Here is a 15,475-nt window from a genome sequence, read left to right on the forward strand (position 1 = left end):
TTTTTTTTTTTGTCTTGAGAGAGGGTCTCACTTTATCTCCCTGGCTGGAGTGCAGTGGTGTAATCTTGGCTCACTGCACCCTTGACTTCCCAGGCTCAAGGGATCCTCCCACCTCAGCCTCCTGACTAGCTGGGACTACAGGCACTCACGACCACACCCGGCTAATTTTTGTGTTTCAGTAGAGACGGGGTTTTGACATGTTGCCCAGGCTGGTTTTGAACCCTCGGCCTCTCAAAGTACCGGGATTACAGACGTGTGCTACTGGACTCGGTCTCCTTCGCCAGTTTTAATACTAAGTTATCTTATATTTCGGGAGAGTTGCTACATCAAATATCGGCCCTTTGTCATGTGTTGTAAGGATTTTTCTATATTTGTACCTTGTCTTTGATTTTTTTTTTTTTTTTTTTTTGGAGACAGGGTCTTGCTTTGTCCTCCAGGCTGGAGTGCAGTGGCGCGATCACAGCTCACTGCAGTCTGGACCTCCGGGGCTCAAGTGATCCTCCCACCTCAGTCTCTGAGTAGCTGGGACCACGCCCAACTAATTTAATTTTTTTGTAGATATCGCACCATGATGGCCAGGCCGGTCTCGAACTCCCGAGATCAAGCCATCCTCCCACCTCCGCCTCCCAAGATCTGGGATTGCAGACGTGAGCCACCGCGCCCAGCTGTCTTTAGTATTTTTCACCAGATGGATATTCCACATTTTTGTGGTCTTTATTTTTCTTCCGTGGCTTCTAATTCTTCTCCTTTCTGGGTGTCTCACTTGGTCTCTCTGAGCCACAGTTTTCTGCTCTATAATGTGGGGTCATAAGGCTCAGCACACATGGTTTAGCGTGGGTTCGATGTGCGAATTCAGGTCTGAAAGCGTCCGGCACAGGGGCGGGTACTGAGGCGAACAGCGTTAGGTGAGGCGAGTCTGCAGACGCCGCCTGCCTGCACCTCCGGCTGGCCTCAGCTTCCCGCTGTTGTAGCCCACGTGAGCGGCTCCGCCCTATTTGGCTTCTGACCAATGGACGAGTTCCTAAGGCGTACCGTCCCGCCTCCAAGCCTCTTGGCCAAAAGGCGGGCTCCATCTCTCTCGGAGTCCCGCCCCTTGGCGAGTAGAGCAATAGGCGCCTTCCGTTCGGCGCAGGTTCCGCCCCCACAGCTCTCCGGCCTGCGGGCCGCAGGGCTGGTTCCGGAGGGCGGAAGCTGAGGAGGCCGGAGTGGTCGCAGCTCAGGCGGAGGCCAGGCGGGCTGGGTCGTAGGGCTGGGGTCGGCGGCGAGCTGCCCGGTGGTACAGCGGCGGCAGCCCGGCGGGCCGTCCTGAGTCGGCAGACGGGTGCGCTGCCAGCTCCCGAGGAGCAGCTCGGGCCCCTTCCGGCCCAGGGCTGGTCGGGCCGCAGGAGCTGGGCGGGCTGCGGCGCCGGGTCTGGCCCTGGCCTCCGGGCTAAGCGCCGGGCCCCTGGGCTGCGGGTATGGCAGCCATGTGTGGACCTTGAAGCGCCGTGTGGTCTTCTGAAGCGCTTTGACAGTTCTGAAGGGCTTTATATTGCAAACTGATCAAAGCACTTTGTAGCCCCGGAAGCGCTTAGGCATTTCCGAAGTAGCGTTTTACAAAGTGAAGCGGTGGGTGATCTCAGAAGCACGTTGTGGGCTTGGGAACCAACGGAAGCCTTTAGTAAATTTTGAATCGTTTTGATTTCTCCAACACGGTTTGGCCTCTCTGAAACCTTGAGAACTGTGATGGGCAGTGGAAAGAAGAGTGAAAGGTCAGTGAAGCCAAACCCTGGCTCTGCATTTGTGGCTTGCACTCCCCGGGGTCCGGGGTGGCGGGAATCTAAGGTGGGGCGGCCAGGAAGGGTGGAGTTGGAATCCAGGCTCCCTGTACCTTGCAGGTGCCCATGGCGTCCGAGGGGCGCAAGGTCAAGTACAACTGGAGCAGCACGTCGGAAGGGTGTCCCAGCAAGCGCAGCTGCCTCCGGGAGCCCGGTGATGTGGCCCCCTCCAGCCGGCCAACTCAGAGCTCTGCGTGGCTTTCGGGAGGGCCTGGCAGCCCCAAGCGCCTGAAAGCTCAGAAGGAGGACGACTTGGCTTGCTCGCGGAGGTTATCCTGGGGCTCATCCCGCCGCAGAAATAACTCCTCCTCTTCCCCTCGTTTCTTGGGCCCAGGTGTGGGCGGGGCCGCCTCCAAAGGCTGCCTGATTCGTAGCACTCGGGGTTTCCTGTCGTCGTCAGGGGGATCCCCTCCGCGTCCTGCCAACGCCTTTCTAGAAGAAATGGCTTCTCTAGAGGAGGGAGCCTGCAGCCTTAAGGTAGGTGGCTGCCACGCTTTGCAATCGGTGAAGCCCCTTCCACGTGGCTTTCGAGGTTGGGGATGGGAATTTTGGCGGGGGGAGACTATAATAAAATATCACATCCTGGAAGGTCTGGAGGGTCTTCTCAGAAGTCCACTCCACCCAAACACGAAGTCCAGGCAGTCTTCAGGGCGTGGCCTTAAGTTTTAAGTAGAGAGGTAGCTTTCAAACTCAGCAGCACTTTGGAACTACTTGGAAAGCTTTAAAATACTTGGGCCTGCCTTTTACCCCAGAGAAACTGATTTATTGGGCTGAGGCGTGGTCTGGGCTTCCAGATTTTTCAGTGCTCCCCAGGTTATTGTACACGTGCAGCCCCGTTGGAGAATCACTGCAGTAGAAGGTGGATTATGTGCTCAAGAGCAGGATGTATTTTAGTTGTCAGTTTAAGGAATTGTGTGCCCTTGTTCTTTGAACCACTCTGAATCACAGAACCAAGAAATGTGGTCCTTGGTGTGGCTTTTCTCCAAAGTCATGGTTTCCAGCCTGATGGGGTTTTGCTTAGTGGTGCTAGTTTTTTTTTTTTTTTTTTTTTAGAAGTTATATCGTTAGTTCCCTAATGGAACTAACACAAGAGGAAACACACAAGAGGGTTTCATAAGTACTTGGAGCAGACCAAGGAGTGCTTAACAGAAAAGACATATTTCGCTCATCCACTCAATTAAGGCTTTGAACAAATATTTGTTGAGGGTTTAGTTTGTGCCAGGCAATGTTATAGGTGCTTGGGATTGTCTAGTTACAAAACAGAGATCATTTGCCTCTTAGAGTTTGCATTCTAGGTTTTGCAGCTCTGGGTCTTAAGAAGTGAGAAGTTCGGCCTGTGGAGGAGTGGAGAAACAGTCTTATTTGGGATGAAATGGGCTGCCTCTAGAGAAAATTATTACTATTTAAAAAAAAATTTTTTTTAAGACCCCCGTCTTTCACCATGTTGGTCAGGCTGGTCTTGAACTCCCAACCTCAGGTGATCTGCCCGCCTTGGCCTCCAAAGTGCTTGGATTACAGGCGTGAGCCACCATGCCTGGTGGAGAAAATTATTTTTACAAAAGTAATTAAAACAGGCCCTAAGGAATATGGGTTTGTTTTTAAGCCTAGTCTTGGTGGTTTCTTTTGAGTAGCTGAGAAAGGAGGCTGTATTTGACTGTTTATCTTGGGGAATTTCTGGGCTAATTGCCCCTGGTTTTTTCGATGTGGACCTCACTGAACTCTTGTGTGGGTGGGCACGTGGATTTTTTTTCTTCTTAAATTCAAAAATAATGGTGAGTTGAAAAGCCTTGTCTTTAGCCTAAGAATGCTGAATGTGTCTCAAATCAGATAAGTGTGGGACTTTGCTCATACAAGTTAATCTTGCCGTTAATCCTTGATACAATTTCAGTAGACTTGGGTATGGCATAAAATAATACCAGTTGATTAAATTTAGCTTCACTGACAATTACGGATAGAGTGAAACCTGGTACCAGGAGAGGCAGGAAATTTATTTTAGTTAGTTTTTCAGGTGTGCTGAATCCCTGGCTGTCCTAAAGACCTGAAACTTGGGTTGAGGGTGTGGTCTCTAATCTGGGTGGGTCTAATTGTAGGATGGACACCCATCTTTCTGTCATTAAGGCTAAAGAGGCCTTGTTTTGCAAGAACCCATTTAATGGTTTCAATAAGCATTTGAGGGTTATTGCGGGCTAAGCACCCTTGGGCTTGGGAGTGATGAGCATCTAGGGAGCAGTCTGGTGGGAGGGCTAGAGGGGTGGTCAAATGACTGCCCAGAAGGTGGTATGGAGCAGTGAGCCCAGAACGGAGGCTGGAGAGCGAGGTAGGGGACAGATTGCATCGAGGTTTTAGTAGTCAAGGGAATTTGGACTTTATCCTAAGGACAATGAATTTTATTATAAGGCACAATTACCTATTTTTTTTTTTTTTTTTTGAGGCAGATTCTTACTGTGTCACCCAAGGTAGAGTGAGTGGAGTGGCGTGATCTCGGCTCACTGCAACCTCCGCCTCCCAGGTTCAAACAATTCTCCTGCCTCAGCCTCCCAAGTAGCTGGGACTACAGGTGTGTGCCACCATGCCCAGCTAATCTTTGTATTTTTAGTGGAGACCAGGTTTCACCTTGTTGGCCAGGCTGGTCTCAAACTTCTCACCTCAAGTGATCCGCCCACCTCAACCTCCAAAAGGGCTGGGATTACAGGTGTGAGCCATTGTGCCCAGTCAATTATATTCTTTTAAAAATTTATTTTTGGCCGGGCGTGGTGGCTCACGCCTGTAATCCCGGCACTTTGGGAGGCCGAAGCGGGTGGATCATGAGGTCAAGAGATCGAGACCATCCTGGTCAACAAGGTGAAACCCCATCTCTACTAAAAATACAAAAATTAGCTGGGCATGGTGGTGCGCGCCTGTAGTCCCAGCTACTCGGGAGGCTGAGGCAGGAGAATTGCTTGAACCCAGAAGGTGGAGGTTGCGGTGAGCCGAGATCGTGCCATTGCACTTCAGTCTGGGTAACAACAGCGAAACTCCATCTCAAAAAAAAAAAAAAGAAAAAAATTTGTTTTTGGAAACTATTTCCCAGGCTGGAGTATGATGGCATAATCATGGCTCACTGCAACCTCAAACTCCTGGGGTCAAGCAGTCCTCTTAAACAGGTGAGAATATGGCCATGTGCCATCACAACCTGCAGATTAAAACATTTTTTTTTTTTGTGGAGATGAAGGTCTTACTATGTTGCTCAGGCTGGTCTCGAACTCTTGGGCTCAAGCTATCCTTTCTCCTTGTCCTCCCAAATCGCTGAGATTACAGGCATGAGCCATTGTGCCAGCTGGATTGTCTTCTAAGCAGTTAGAGAATTTAAACAGGGCTCTTTACAGAGGAAATGCAAATTGCACTGTAGAAAGATTTTTACTCTTGTCAAGTGAGGATTTTTATATTATCCTGATGGTCCATCTCTAGCACTGCTGAGGTCTCTCCCTAGAGAGTTTGTCAGTTTGAAAACCAAGTGCACACTACTTGACTCATCTCAATTAATTACAAGACACCTCATACCTTCCCTGTTCATCCATACCTGCTCCTCCCTTGCTCTGCATTCATCTGTGAACTTGTTTGTCCTGGTACTAAGTTTTTCAGCAAGCACAGCTGAGGGGTACTCACAAAAATGGCATGTTCATCCCCAGGTTCTTCTAGAGTCCTCTCACTACTCTCCTGTGTTCTGTAAACTTTTTTTTTCTCTGAGACAGGTTCTTGTTCTGTTACCCAGACTGGAGTGCAGTGCCATGATCATAGCTCACTGCAGCTCAGCCTCCTGGGCTCAAGCAATCCTCCTGCCTCAACCTCCCAAGTAGCTGGAACTACAGGCGTGTGCCACCATGCCTGGCTAATTTTTTATGTTATGTAAAGACAAGATTCTCCCTGTGTTGTCCAGGCTGGTCTCAATCTCCTGGGTTCAGGCAATCCTCCCACCTTGGCCTCCCAAAGTGCTGGGATTACAGGTGTGAGCTACTGTGCCTGGTGTTGCTCTGTAAACTTTGAGGGTTACACAGTTGACTTTTGTTCCCTCCTCCCAGCAGCTTTTAACATAGCTTTCTCTGTGCCAGGTCAAAGACTATTCTGAGGGGGGCATATTAGACTGGTCATTTTAGAATCGGTAGAGATCCCTTCTATCTGACCTCACATTGTTCCCTTTTTACCTCCAGGACAGCTGGAGAGGTTTTCTCACATTCTGATGTTAGCTGATGATCTTCGTTTATTCTTCATAGAGAAGGTTAACTGTGTGACGAGTACTTTCATGTACTCCAGATTATCTTTACTATGACATCTAAATGTCTACATTCAATTTAGAGTAGGAAGAATGGAAGGGAAAATTTGAGCATATATGATAGGGCTTGATCAACTAAGATTCTTAATGTTTGACCTATAGACTGTCACATAATCCCAACAGTGTCGTGAAGTAGGTGCTATTATCTCTACATATCTGTTAGTAAATAACTTCATATCAATTAACAAATATTTAAGCAGTTACTCTGTGTAGGCACTGGGAAAATGAGATTCAGAAAGGTTAAATAAGCCAACTAAGGCCATGCACCTGGTAAGTGGCCAAGCTATGGGATAGTACCAGATCAGTCTCACTTCAAAGCCAGTGTTCTTTGCACTACTGCCTCTGGGAGCACCTACTCTGCCCCAGCCTGGCATCAGATGTAGGGGTGGCAAGATGAAGATGCCAAGGCCTCTCCCTTGAGGAGCTTTCTGCAGGGTAAATCAGCGCAGGCATTGTAAAGCACTGGCTCTCAAGTGATAGAGCTTTTGCACATCCCCTTTCTTGCATCTTCACTTGGCACATGTCCAGTGCCCACGTGGAACACCAGGCTAGGGGCTGTAGGTGCCAAAGACAATCAGGCCATGCTTCACAGACTGAAAAGTCACTCACTACAGGGCAGTGAGCAGAGTGCTGTAACAGGGAAGTTTGAAGTGCCCAAGGGTCAGGGGAATGAGTGACTGACCATCAGGATGGTCCTCACAGAAGAGGTGAACCTGTCTTCTTGATGGACAAAGGAGGAGGACAGAACATTTCGGGCAGAGGGAACAACATGTGCCCCAAACATCAGGAAATGCTACTTGTCTATAGTGCTTGGAGCACTGCTGGCCCTCCCTTCCCTCATCCGTGCCCTTCTGCATTCCGTGGACACTTGGGTGTTCAGAGGAACACTGGAGATGAGGCTGGACAGGAAGGCTGGGACCAGCCTGCAAAGGGTTCCTGATGAACTCAGTGGTGGGGATTATTCTTTAGGCAAATGCAGAACCCTGGAAGGGTTCTCAGCCAAGGCTGAAGTGATGGGGTTTGCATTTTAGAGCTCCTCCTGGCATGCTGGGGAGAAAGGGTAGGAGGAAAAGACAGGGTGCTGGCTAGGAGCTGGTGATAGGGCTGGAGCAACATTTCCACTTATCCCTCTTGCCTTTGGAGATGCACAGTTAACCAAGCAGTGCTGCCAGGAAGAACAAAATCTCTCTTTTTTGAAGCCAGTTGGTTTGTCCCTTACCTTCTGCCCATGGTCTACCTACTTCTTACCTTTAGAGCCAACTATCACCTGCTGAAACTCAGCCTCAGTGACCTTGATCCATCTTAGGTCCTTACTACAGCCTTTGAGAGTGTTTTCTACTCTTTTTTCTTCTTTTTTTTTTGGCAGATTTTCGCTCTGTCGCTCAGGGTAGAGTGCAGTGGCGTGATCGCGGCTCACTGCAACCTCTGCCTCCGGGGTTTAAGCAATTCTTCTGCCTCAGCCTCCCAAGTAGCTGGGACTATAGGCAAGTGCCACCATATCCAGCTAGTTTTTGTGTTTTTAGTAGAGATGAGGTTTCACCATGTTGGTTAGGCTGGTCTCAAACTCCTGACCTTGTGATCCACCTGCCTCAGCCTCTCAAAGTGCTGGGATTATAGGCATGAGCCACTATGCTGGGTGACAGAGCATGACACTGTCTCCAAAAATAAATAAATAAATAACATACAAGAATGTCTGCCTCCAGGAGCTCACATTCTAGCTCGTGAGGGAAGGGAAAGGTAAGACAAGGGAAATATATACATTAGAGAGTGATAACTGCCACTCTCTTTCAACATGAAAGGTTTCTCAACGTGAAACCTCATGTTGCCTCTTTCTTTCTTTTTCTTTTTTTAGACAGAGTCTGTTGTCCAGGCTGGACTCACTGCAGTGGACTCACTGCAGCCTTGACCTCCTGGCTCAGGTGATCTTCCTGCTTCAGCCTCCCAAGTAGCCAGGACTCTAGGTGTGCACCACCATGCCCAGCTAATTTTTCTGTAATTTTTGTAGAGATGGAGTTTTGCCATGTTGCCCAGGCTGGTGTTGAACTTGTGGGTTTGAGTGATCTGCTTGCCTCAGCCTCCCAAAGTTCTGAGATTATAGGCGTGAGCCACCACCTGCAGCCAACAGTGTTTCTCACTTTCATATTTCATTACTCCTCTCCCTTGGCTTCAAGGATGTTAGGGAGAACTTAAGTTTGAATCCCGGTTCCACGGCTTACAAGCTATGAAGCAGTTTCACTTTCTGTAAAAGAAAGCTGATGGCAGTGGCAGTTTTGTAAATTGTAAATCTGTATTAAGATACAAGTTAAATTATTATATTCCTAATTCTTTTTTTCTCCCTCAACTACATTCCTGGCCTTCACAATCAGAAATGGCAAACTGCTAGTCTGTGGACTGGATATGGCCTGCTAGGTCCTTACAGTATTTAACGTTTTGAAAAATTTAAGAATTTATGACTCTAGTCCGGGTATGGAGACTCAAGCCTGTATGTAATCCCACACTTTGTGGGGGCAAGGTGGGCAGATCACTTGAGGGCAGGCGTTCAAAACCGGCCTAGTTAACATGGAGAAACCACATCTCTACCAAAAATATAAAATTTAGCTGGGCGTGGTGGCACAGGCCTGTAATGCCAACTACTCAGGAGGCTAAGACAGGAGAATCTCTTGAACCTGTGGGGCAGAAATTGCAAGTGAGCCAAGATCGCACCATTGCACTCCAGCTGGGGTTCATAGTAAAACTCTCTCAAAAAATAAAAAGATCAAGTTGAATGATGAAGGAAAAAAAAAAAAGAATTTATGACTCCAGCCTAAGTATCTACCTTGAACTGAAGACTGGAGTGACATCGCCACTCCACTTTATGTCCTCTTTTCTTGTTTTTCTCCTTGGCAGTTATCACTCTCTAATGTATATATTTCCCTTGCCTTACCTTTCCCTTCCCTCATGAGCTAGAATGTGAGCTCCTGGAGGCAGACATTCTTGTATGTTATTTATTTATTTTTGGAGACAGTGTCTTGCTCTGTCACCCAGGCAGAGTGGCACAATCTCGACTCACTGTGGCCCTGACCTTCCAGACTCAAGCGATCCTTTTGCCTCAGCTCCCGGAGTATCTGGGACTATGGGCATGCGTCACTACATCCAGCTAATTTTTGTAGGTTTTTTTTTTTTTGTACAGATGGGATCTCTATATGTTGCCCAGTCTGGTCTTGAACACCTAGGCTCAACTGATCTGTCTGCCTTGGCCTCCCAAAGTGCTGGAATTGCAGGCATGAGCCACCACACCCAGCTTCGTGTTTTTTTTATTGAATGCTAAACCCACAGGTCCAGAACTGTGCCAGTAAGTGCTTAGTAAATGCTTGCTGAATGGATGAAAAATGCATTAAACTCAAGATACCTGGTTTTTACTTGAAAAAAACAGAATCTCTAACTCTGGTTCTGTACTTTCAAATGGCACCAGTGGAGATGAGGAGCAGCTGCCCTTCTGAGGGTGCAGGCCCTCTTCAGTTTGCTGCATATCTCATCTGTGTTGTATACCTGGCTTCAGGGGGAGTAGCGGGCAGAAGTGGAGAAGCAGTCAAAGTGAAGATGGGGCCTTAACTGACAGGTAGAAAGACAAAATGGGACTGAGGCAAGGATATCACAAGCAGAGGAGATAAGATGTGTCAGCAAATGTGTAAGAGGGTGTGTTGGACCAAGGGTGGCAGGTGGTTGGTGGCAGGCACAAGAGGGCACTGGAGAAGTGGGCTGGGAGGTTGGGACTGTGTCTCACAGGGCAGGCCCTGGGAGTCATCAAGTTTATTATTAGTATATATCAGAGGACAGGCACGGTGGCTCATACCTGTAATCCCAGCACTTTGGGAAGCCAAGGCGGGTGGATCACTTGATGTCAAGCCAACATGGTGAAACCCTGTCTCTACTAAAAATACCAAAAAATAATTAGCCAGGTGTGGTGCCAGATACCTGTAATCCCAGCTACTTAAGGGAGGCTGAAGCATGAGAATCACTTGAACCCCAGAGGTGGAAGTTGCAGTGAGCTGAGATTGCAGCACTGCACTCCAGCCTGGGCAACGGAGAGATTTTGCCTCAAAAAATATATATATTCATTAGAATTACTTAAATATAAAAAGATACGAAGAAAACAGGCTGGGCACAGTGGCTCACACCTGTAATCCCAGCACTTTGGGAGGCCAGTGGAGGTGGATCATCTGAGGTCAGGAGTTCAAGACCAGCCTGTTCAACATGGTGAAACCCCGTCTCTACTAAAACTATGAAAATTAGCCAGGTGTGGTGGCGCACACCTGTAATCCCAGCTACTTGGGAGGCTGAGGCAGGAGAGAACTGCTTGAACCCGGGAGGCAGAGGTTGCAGTGAGCTGAGATTGCACTGCTGCACTCTAGCCTGAGTGACAGAGTGAGACTCTGTCTCAAAAAAGAAAAAAACAAAAATGACCCATAATCTCCTTTAACAAATAACCCCTGTAGACATGTTAGAAAATTCAGAAAGTAAGAAAATTTAAAGTCCAGAGAGGTTCAAAATGATAGCAAACACCACCTTTTCTGTTCATTCATCTCTGTGAAGTTAGCAGCTGCCAACAGTTTGAGTACTTTCAGGAAAAAATATGCCTATATTAACAAGTACATATTTCTTTTCTTTTTTTCTCTTTTTTTGGAGATGGGGTTTTGCTTTGGTTGCCCAGGCTGGAATGCAATGGTGCGATCTTGGCTCACTGCAACCTCCACATCCTGGGTTCAAGCAGTTCTCATGCCTCAGCCTTGCAAATAGCTGAGACTACAGGCACATGCCACCATGCCTGGCTAATTTTGTAATTTCAGTAGAGATGGGGTTTCACCATGTTGCCCAGGCTGGTCTCGAACACCTGACGTCAGGTGATCCACTCTCCTTAGCCTCCCAAAGTGCTGAGATTACAGGTCTGAGCCACTGCGCCCAGCCAACAAGTATGTATTTCTAAAGGTTTATGATTCTTTTAAGTTTTATTTTTCTTTGGTCCTTGACTCGGATGATTTTTTTTTTTTTAAACAAAGATATATTCTCTTTGGAAAAAAATTTTCAAATGGATACAAGAAGCTTATGATATAAGAGCCTAAGCCTCTCTTTTTTTTGGAGACAAAGTTTCGCCCTCGCTGCCCAGGCTGGAGTGCAAGTGGCGTGATCTCAACTCACTGAAACCTCTGCCTCCCAGGTTCAAGTGATTCTCCTGGCTCAGCCTACCCAGTAGCTGGGACTACAGGCATGTGCCACCACCCCTGGCTAATTTTTGTATTTTTAGTAGACGGGGTTTTGCCGTATTGGCTAGACTGGTCTTGAACTCTTGACCTCAGGTGGATCCACCTGCCTTGGCCTCCCAAAGTGCTGGGATTACAGGTGTGAACCATGACGCCCAGCAGAGCTTAACCTTCTTTCCACTTCCCTGCATTCCCCAAAGAGATCCATTATAAACAGTTTAGCTTTTTAGACTTTGTTTGCAAATATATACATATAAAACTTTTTTTTTTTTTTTAGACAGGGTCTCACTCTGTCACCCAGGCTGGAGTACAGTGGCACCACCATGGCTCACTGCAACCTCTGCCTCCCAGGTTCAAGTGATTCTTGTGCCTCAGCCTTCTCTGTAACTGGAATCACAGGCATGTGCCATCCTGGCTCAGCTAATATTTTATTTTTAGTAGAGATGTGGTTTTTCCATGTTGCCCTAGTTGGTCTTGAACTCCTAAGCCCAAGTGATCCTCCTGCCTCAGCTTCCCAAAGTGTTGGAATTACAGGCGTGAGCCACTGCGCCTGCATGTTATAGAGATGGGGTTTGCCATGTTGGCCAGGCTCTTCTCGAACTCTCGGGTTCAAGCAATTCACCTGCCTTAGCTTCTCAAAGTGCTGGATTACAGGTGTGAGCCACTGTGCCTAGTCTGTAGTTAGGAATTTAATAGAAATGATTTAGGAGTGCAAATGGAATAATGGTTCACTGCTTATGGAATGGCCCTACATCTGTGGCGTGTTTACACACACGGCTGGGGTTAGATTGGATCGGAATATCACAGCAAAATATTGCAAACAAAAAGTCTAGCTTTTTATGGGTAAGGTCTTCCTAAAAATGTATTAAAAAAAAAAAAAGTCTAGCTTTATTTTGGGTGGAGTCCTGGAGTGAGTGGGTGTGAAAGGGGGCTGAGGCATCACTTCAGTCTGAGGCGGTTCCTAATTGGGAGCAGTCTATCTTGGTTGACCCTAGTGCAGTTGCTGAGAAACCGAGGCATTTTCCAAAACCAGGATGATTATTTGAGGGGAAGAGTTTGCAGAGAACTTTCGGGAGGCTTGCGTATTGTGGGAAGAACAGTGCACTCAGGACTGGGGGATTGGAGTTCCTGGGGCTAGCCCTTTCCTTCACTGGGTCCTCAGGTTTCCTATACCCTTAGATATGGAATTGGGCTAGCTGGTTTCTATGGCCCATTCCAGTGGGAAGAGCTTAAGCTGCTGTTTTGCCTGAGGTATAGTCCCTGCCTTCCTGGAGCTTGCAGTCTGGTTTAATGAGAGTATTCATTTCAGCTCCTTCCCTCCCCCTGCAGTGAGGGTATCATCTGATGAGCATGAGAAGGTGACTGCTAAGAAATGGCAGCAATCAGTCCCTCTTATAGTGCCACTTCTCTACCTCCTGGAGAGAACCTTTGCCTTAGCCACAATCACTTTTCCTTTGACTGGTAGAACCACTACTGATTTATAATTAGCCAAATGCTTTATGTATGAAAGTGTCCTTCGACCAGTCCTTTCAGTTTTTTTTTTTTTTCCAGGTTGATTCCAAAGATAGTTCTGATAATTCCACAAACTCTGAATTTGCAGCTGAAGCTGAGGGTCAGAGTGATATGATTGAGGAACCCAACAAGGTCCAGAAAAGGAAGAGGGATAGACTTCGAGACCAGGGCTCCACAATGATCTACTTAAAGGCTATCCAGGGCATCTTGGGGAAATCAATGCCAAGAAGGAAGGGAGAGGCTGCCACTAGGGCAAAACTAAGCACAGCAGAGCATCCCAGCCGTGGAGAAGGACCAGCAAGGAGTGAAGGACCAGCCAGGAGTGAAGCATCAGCCAAGACTGCAGAAGGAGCAGCCAGGAATGTCACAGTCACTGCGGCTCAGGAGAAAGAGTCAACCCCAGAGGTCAGCATGGAGGAGGACAAGACCATCCCAGGGAGGAGCAGCTTCTATGACAGGAGGGTAGTTATAGACCCTGAGGAGAAACCCAGTGAGGAGTCCCTTGGGGACCGAAGGACAGTCATTGACAAGTGCTCTCTACCCCTAGAGTTCTTGGATGACTCTAACTCTCATTTAGAAAATCAAAAGGTAAGTCAGGCTTGTGCCAGGCATTTGACTTTTTAGTTCTCTTGATGAAATGTGTTCCATCTCTAGTTTGATCCTAAATGTTAAGAATTAAAACAGTACTTTACTTAACGAGGCCTCCAGGAAACAAATTGATGGTTTTCTTCTAACATACTTTTCAGATTTTCAGAGTTATTAATAAACCTAAACCAAGTGTTTTTTTTTTTTTTAAAGGATTTATATATTAGGATATGGGTTTGGCTGCTGTGTAAAAGGCCAAAATAACAGTGGCTTAAACAAAATATGTTTGGCTTAAGAAGGATGGCTCCATCATGTCAGAGATACTGGTGCCTTTTGTCTTGATGCTCTGCCACCCCTCAACACAATGTCCGTCTCTTAGTGTGAAATGGGTACTCTGTTAGGACTCAGGGTTTGTTATGTGGGCATTCTGGCCAGTGGGAAGGGGAGAAGAAGAAAGTGCATTCCTCCCCTCTTAAGAGCTTGGCTCAGTAGTTGCACATGTTGTATCTGCTATTGACAAGAGTCTGGAAACCTGGCTGACACCTAGCTGCAAGGGAGTCTGGAAAATCAGTCTTCATCTAGGCAGACTTACCTGGATAATCAGAGAAGAAGGGAAGGATGTCATTGGAGGGAAACTAATTTTTAATACAGCTTATAATTGAGGGGAAGCATCAATTTTTTTTTGAGACGGAGTCTCACTCTGTTTCCCAGGCTGGAGTGCAGTGGCACGATCTTGGCTCATTGCAACCTCTGCTTCCTGGGTTCAAGACTCTTAGTCTCCTGAGTAGCTGGGACTACAGGTACGTGCCACCATGCCCAGCTAATTTTTGTACTTTTAGTAGAGACAGGGTTTTACCATGTTGGTCAGGCTAGTCTTAAACACCTGATCTTGTGATCTGCTCACCTTGGCCTCCCAAAGTGCTGGGATTATAGGCGGGAGCCATTGTGCCTGGCCACATTCCTCCATCTTACTCATCTCCACCCATCCTTTACTACAGCTCTTCAGGCAGCTTCTCCCAGGTTCAAGCAATTCTCCTGTCTCAGCCTCCTGAGTAGCTGGGATTATAGGCGTCTGCCACTATGCCCGGCTAATTTTTTGATATTTTTGGTCGAGACGAGGTTTGACCATGTTGGCCTGGCTGGTCTTGAACTCCTGACTTGAGGTGATCCACCCGCCTCAGCCTACCAAAGTGCTGGGATTATAGGCGTGAACCACCACACCTGGCCTCTTCTGGTTTTCTTGATGTTGGAAGTTATGCTGATTCCTGAACCTTCGGCTCTGAAATTTCACTGTGGTAGTGTCCACTTTGCTTAGCATGGGACATTCCCTTTCCATGTACTTTAGCTGTGGGAAAAGTTCATGAATTATTGTACTTTGCTGATGTTTTCTTTCCATATTTTTCTTCTTTTTCTAGCTTCTATTTTTTGGATGTTGCATTTTCAGGGCTGGTTCTCTAATTTTATTGCCTTTCTCCCTTGTTGCTAGCCAATTTCTTGTTTTACTTTGTAGGAGATTTCCTTTTCTTTATCTTTCAACTCAGCTGTTATTTAGATTTACTTTTCTGCTGTCATGCCTTTTTTTTTTTTGAGATGGAGGAGTCTTGCTTTCTCTCCCAGGCTGGAGTGCAGTGGTGCAATCTTGGCTTGCTGCAGCCTCTGCCTTCCAGATTCAAGCATTCTCCTGCCTCAGCCTCCTGAGTAGTTGGGCCTACAGGTGCACGCCACCATGCCTGGCTAATTTTTTGTATTTTTAGTAGAGTCGGAGTGTCACCATTTTGGCCAGGTTGGTCTTGAACTCTTGACCTCATGTTCCACTTGCCTTGGCCTCCTACAGTGCTGGGATTATAGGCATGAGCCACCCAACCCGGCACTACTGTCAGGCTTTTATTATCCAAGAGCTCTTTTGTTTTTGAATAGCATCTTTGTTCTTGTTTCATCTTCTGTCATCTCTTTTAGAGAATTCATGGTAGTTTTTTAGTTTGGTTTTAGTTCTCTTTAAGTTGCTTCTATTTCTT

At 47.2% G+C, this 15,475-nt stretch overlaps 1 protein-coding gene across 3 annotated transcripts in view; it reads left to right on the plus strand.

Moving 5' to 3' along the window:
* The first annotated feature begins 1,167 nt into the window (after positions 1–1,167).
* The window catches only part of TATDN2 (TatD DNase domain containing 2), a 41,183-nt gene continuing 26,875 nt past the window's right edge, over positions 1,168–15,475 (plus strand). For 2 of the 3 annotated variants that reach the window (XR_008476827.2, XM_003734891.6), the window contains exons 1-3: positions 1,168–1,751; positions 1,878–2,294; positions 12,915–13,463. Coding sequence is in view for 2 of the 3 variants with exons in the window: in XM_003734891.6 (XP_003734939.3) it covers positions 1,884–2,294; positions 12,915–13,463 (960 nt within the window). In the remaining variant the exon portion in view is untranslated. The remainder of the gene's footprint in view (positions 1,752–1,877; positions 2,295–12,914; positions 13,464–15,475) is intronic. The other variant, XM_008982148.5, reaches the window with a different exon arrangement.

This window comes from Callithrix jacchus, chromosome 15, assembly GCF_049354715.1.
Source record: "Callithrix jacchus isolate 240 chromosome 15, calJac240_pri, whole genome shotgun sequence".
NCBI lineage: Eukaryota > Metazoa > Chordata > Mammalia > Primates > Cebidae > Callithrix > Callithrix jacchus.